The sequence below is a fragment of the Chaetura pelagica genome, unplaced genomic scaffold (assembly GCF_000747805.2).
Source record: "Chaetura pelagica isolate M959 unplaced genomic scaffold, ChaPel_1.0 scaffold83, whole genome shotgun sequence".
NCBI lineage: Eukaryota > Metazoa > Chordata > Aves > Apodiformes > Apodidae > Chaetura > Chaetura pelagica.
The window spans coordinates 1,828,593-1,834,372 of record NW_009952893.1 but is presented as its reverse complement, the minus strand read 5'-3'; the positions used below and the strand labels follow the sequence as shown (position 1 = coordinate 1,834,372).

Genomic DNA, 5,780 nt, shown 5'->3' with positions numbered 1-5,780 from the left:
TTTTGGGTCTGAACTGTTTAATGGTAGGACCTTATACTGTTTACTTCTAAGAACACTAAAAGGAAAGAGAGACCTGAGGTTTTACTGAGATGTTTATGGCTGGCTGTTATCTATTCAGCTGCAAAACCAGCTGGCTGTGGATCAGTGTGCTAGGATGCTCAGGGCTTGTCAAGAGCAGGGGCATCATTTTGGAGGGTTTTGAGAGACAAACACTAAGTGAGGAGACACTGAAGTTACTTCATCTCCACAGCTTTGGCTTTGTTGTCCAAAAGAACCTGAACAGTCATCTTATTTGTTTAATGTTCAGTGGTTTGGTACTGCAGAGACTACGTCATGGTACGTCTGGTATAGTGACCAGAATGCCATGTCTGCTCAAGCAAAATGCAGATAAGAGCCTGGTGTTCCCATCAACTGAATGCTTTTCAGATTTTCTATTTTACTAGGTAATTAAATCTTGTAATGCCATATAACTCTTGGTGATTGCACCATAAATTAGTGTAACCAGTTTCTGGAAGTGTGGACTTTAATTTCCTTTTTGACTATTAAACTGATAAACCCTCTCTGATCAAGAGTCAGTTTTAGACAGCTATGATAATTAGGCTTTAATATGTTGTCCGTATAAAAAATAACACTGAGACTATAAATAATATGCAAGAAAGTAACAGTTCTCAGTTAACCATCATGAAAACTGAAAAGATTTATAAGTTTCACGCTTAAGAAAATATCAAGATACTTTTGGAGACCTTTAGGGAATCATGTGCAAAACTGGAAATAAGGTACTCGTTATTGTGGGGGGTCATAGAAAAAAATTGTTTAATCTCCTGGTAGTTGTTTATTCAGAGGTTGTTTTGTATCTCTGTAAAGTGATCAAACAGTACAAATTATAAATAATTTTGTAGTTCTGTAAAATAAAAACACAGTTTGTAAAGAAAAAGAACTGATTAAACCAAAATTTAAGGTTTAGGAATATTTTTATTAATGTTACATTTTAGTTTCTGTAGCTGAGTAAATACTAAATGAATGGTAGAAACTTTTGGGGCTTTATTTGTAAAAATCCATGCCGTCCTTCAGATTGTTTCATTGTTCCTTTGAAGGCTAATATCTTTTTGCAGTTTCAATTGGCAAATAGATAAAAGTAATCTACCCAAGATATGTGTGTACTGTTTATTAAATTGTGGAGTGACATATTGGCCATTTAAATTCTTTAGTGCCTTGAATATGACAAGGTGCTTTATAAATAGCTCCTGCAACACTGAAGTGGATCTACTCTGTGCCTACCTCTCAAGGAGCTGAGAGCCTATATTTTTATTAGGTACCATTACTGCATTAGCTATATACAAGGGAGGATATATATAACTACACAAATAATGTAGTGAATAGATGGTGTATTACTTTAGCTATTCCTGTATACCAACCAGCATTTATTTCATTTTGAAAAAGTTTTTCACCATTGGAAATGCCAGTGGAAGAAGTGAATGGAAATGTTTAGGTTTTTTAAATGGAGAACCATTGCAATTTAAATACTTTATTTAGATTTATTTGCAGAGAGAAATGACAGAGTAGGGCAGTATTGTCTCCTGTTTGCAAGGCAGTACATACTTGTCACATTGTTAGGAGGTTGATTCCTTTCCTGTCTTGTAGTTACCTTGCTTGCAAGCACAGATTCTGATATGATCCTGCAGTTACATACAGGCATCAAAAGTTGTATACAAGGCATTACATGTATTTATTCATGTCACAGGTAAAGAAAATAAATAATTCTAATCTTCCATGAGGTTTAATCCTCTAGGGCTGGTATTTCAGTGATATTTGCACTTGGGCAGAACAAGTCTCACTTGAATGAACAGTGGTTGTAGCAGGTCATCACAAAGATTCAAAGGCAGTGGAGGTAAGTGAGTTAACAGAGAAAAATTGTAAACCAAAGTATTTCTTCATTAATGCTGCAGTACAACAGCCAATGTCTGTCTTTTTTTGTCTGTTTATTTTTTTACTTTCTGCTCTAAGTAAGTTCTCTGTGACAAATACAAATGCCTGTGAGTCTTCATGAGCCCAGGGAGGGGAACTGGGCCCTGTTACCAGGAGTTGATATCCTAGTTTTCTGTAATAGGCAGTAATGCCAGTGGAGGGGGAATGGAGGATATCCCAAAGATAAATGGGCTCAGTCCTCTTATCTGTTTAATGTTGCAAGCTTCTGCTTCTAACTCCTGTGTTGCCTTGCTGGGACCATCCACTGCCTTGAAGACTCACACTATCATGGAGGCCAGGCTCAGTATCAATGCTGCAGAAGAAAGTTAGTCTGAATGAGGCTACTCTGTACAAATGCTAGTGGGTACATCCCTGGTGTGTTGATAGGATCTGGCAGGATGTCTTTTCTGCCCTGTGCAGGATTAAAATGTTGTTGTAGATAATGACAGTGTTTTGTTAATCCATCCATCTGCTAAGGCAGACCATGTCCAGTTGAACTATATGATCACTTCAGTGTATCACTTATGAATATGGCAGATGTTCCAGAGGCACACTAAAAAATCCTGTGCCCATCATCATCTCATTTATATATATGGTTTATACTGCTACCTTTGATATGGTGTTGGCAGCTGCTTGTTCTAGCAAATTGTCAATGTCTGGCAGTTTAATTAAAGACTAAAGGTGTGTACAGTGGTTGTAACTGTTTTAGGAAATAAAGTCACTGAACATTCAATTCGATAACGATTTTTATTTCTTTAATCCAATTTCCATTTCAGTGAAGGGATGGGACTGTCTTTGCAGCTAGAGCAAATAAAGAACTAACAAACTGGTCTTTGGCATTTTAGTTCTTCTATTTTTCCAAATTTCCTTCTGGCAGTAGCTTGTATTGTAATTCATTCTAAGTTTTCCTTTTTCATTTTAACCATGGCCCTCACCTGCAATCAGAATACCCTTCTGGCGACACCTTTCACTGACTGCACAAGGGAAGGGGGGTAAATAGCTCTGCAGAGCTCTTATTTGCTGTTGAGACCTAAATGAAACAATCTGTATTGAACCATTAATCACTACTGAATGTGTCCAATGGGTCTCCCTCGCACCCCCCGTGCACACGTACACGTACATACACACACATGTATCTGATATAGGCTCCCCAGCTGCCTGTGGAAAAACACATTGTTAAAAATTAAATAATTGCATTTCAAATTATGTGTCTAATGCCCACACAGCACATTCCACCTAGCTAATAGTTTTATAAGGGCTTCAAAATTTAAAATTAATTTTCACTAGATACTGAAAGAAGTGACGCCCTCCCCCCATAAGCAGCATGGATGAGGCAGTCACAAAGTGTCATGTTGAATGGCATTATCAACTTTTTTTTTTAATGCAAAAATCCTTATGTAAAACTTAAGCACACTGTAGATGCTGCTGTTTCTGCTCTCTGGGATAGACTAAACTGCTGATTACAGTGTCAAGTTTAAATCTGAGAATCTTTCTTTAAAACACATTTAACCACTGCTTCTATAAAACCAAGCATCTCTGCTGGAGGCTTCAGGAAAACTTCCACAGACACACGTCGTTCCTTTAAACAGAGAATGCAGTCCCATTATTTCCAATATTTTAATGTCAGAAGTCAAAAAGAAAAACAAATTATTTGTCTATGGACAGACTCCTGTGTCGATAGAAACATCTCAGTTCCTCGTCAGCGCTGGCTGTATGGACAGATGGCTGGTGGCAGTTGTCACTTGCTCAGGACACATGAAGGACTTGTTCTCAAGCAAAACAGGTGCGTGTGTGTGTGTGTACTCTGGGGGTTATGGGTAGGGTGGAAGCCTGTCAATGTATCTGTGTGTGTTTGGTGCATGGGAGCTCAGTCCAGAGCCAGCAGCGGTTGGGTGTTCTCGCTTTCCCCCTGATCTTCGTGTTTCAGCGTCCCAGCTTCCACCACCGACTGCGACCTGAAAGCAAAAAGATAAACGTGCTAGCCAAGGCTGCTGCAGAAGCTTCATGGAATAATATTTGCTTTTGTCCATTTTTCACCTTTTTGGCTTTTTTTGTCTTTTTTGTGGAATGCAGAAGGAATTTGACAAGCATTCCTCGGAATATGAACAGGGACGTGACTCACTGCAGATCTCAATGCTTGCAAAGTATTTAGCCCGAAGCTACTATTCATAACACCGGGCGCCCTCAGCAACTGATCAGGCCTGATCCTGAGACACCATGAGATCTGTTGGTGTTTAACATCTTCCTAGGACAAAACTGCATGTTCAGCTTCTTACTGAAAAGCAAAGTCATTTGTACAAGTGCTTGCAGGCTCAAGATACTTGGTCAACATTCAAGGACCACTTCTTGCAAGCTCAGGATCAGAGCATCCCAATGGGTAGGAAATCAAGTAAGGGAGCCAGGAAATCTGCAGGGTTAAACAAGGAACTGCTGGGTAAACCCAAGTGGAAAAAGAGAACCTATGGACCATGGAAGGCGGGGCTGGCCACTTGGGAGGAATATAGGACTGTTGTCAGAGGATGTAGGGAGACAATTAGGAAAGCTAAGGTCTCCTTGGAACTAAATCTTGCTAGTGAGGTCATGGACAGTAAAAAGGGCTTCCTCAAATACATTGCAGATAGAACTAACACTAGAGGCAATATAGGCCCACTGCTGAATGAGGTGAGTGCCCTGGAGACAGAGGATATAAAGAAGGCAGAGGTGCTGAACGCCTTCTTTGCCTCTGTCTTTACTGCTGCAGACTCTCCCCAGGAGCCCCAGATCCCTAAAGCCCCAGAAGAAGTCAGGATGAAGGAGGAGTTTGCTTTGGTAGATGAGGTTAGGGATCAGTTAAGCAATCTGGACATCCATAAATCCATGGGTCTGGATGGAATGCACCCATGGATGCTGAGGGAACTGGTGGAGGTCATTGCTAGGCCACTATCCATCATCTTTGGTAAGTCGTGGCCAACAGAAGAGGTGCCTAAGGACTGGCAAATGTCACTCCAGTCTACAAGAAGGGCAAGAAGGAGGGCCTGGGTAACTATAGACTGGTCAGCCTCACCTCCATCCCTGGAAAGGTGATGGAACAACTTATTCTTGGCACTATCTCTAGGCATATCAAGGATGAGGGGGTCATTAAGAGCAATCAACATGGTTTTACCAAGGGAAAGACATGTTTGACCAACATTACAGCCTTCTATGAGGAAGTAACCAGGTGGATAGATGATGGTAGGGTGGTAGATGTGGTTCATCTTGATTTCAGTAAAGCCTTTTACACTGTCTTCCACAGCATCCTTGTAGATAAGCTGAGGAAGTGTGGTCTTCATGATCAGGTAGTGAGGTGGATCATGAACTGGTTGAAAGTAAGAAGTCAGAGAGTTGTGGTCGATGGGACGGAATCTAGTTGGAGGTCTGTGACTAGTGGAGTCCCTCAGGGGTCGGTACTGGGACTGGTACTGTTCAGTATTTTCATCAACGACCTGGATGACGGAACAAAGTGTGCCCTCAGCAAGTTTGCTGATGACACTAAACTAAGAGGTGTGGCTGACACACCAGAAGGATGTGCTGCCATTCAGCGAGACATGGACAGGCTGGAGAGTTGGGCAGGGAGAAACTTGATGAAATTCAACAAGGGGAAGTGTCGAGTTTTGCATCTGGGGAAGAACAACCCCATTTCCCAGTACAGGTTGGGGGCTGACCTGCTGGAGAGCAGTGTAGGAGAAAGGGACCTGGGGGTCCTGGTAGACAGGAGGATGACCATGAGCCAGCAATGTGCCCTTGTGGCCAAGAAGGCCAATGGCATCCTGGGGTGCATTAGAAAGGGTGTGGTTAGT

At 41.4% G+C, this 5,780-nt stretch overlaps 1 protein-coding gene across 1 annotated transcript in view; it reads right to left on the bottom strand.

Annotated features, from left to right (window-relative positions):
• Window positions 1-3,832: 3,832 nt before the first annotated feature.
• The window catches only part of CLVS1 (clavesin 1), a 95,723-nt gene continuing 93,775 nt past the window's right edge, over window positions 3,833-5,780 (bottom strand). Inside the window, exon 5 of the mRNA XM_009995540.1 lies at window positions 3,833-3,920. Within this exon, the coding sequence (XP_009993842.1) occupies window positions 3,833-3,920 (88 nt within the window). The remainder of the gene's footprint in view (window positions 3,921-5,780) is intronic.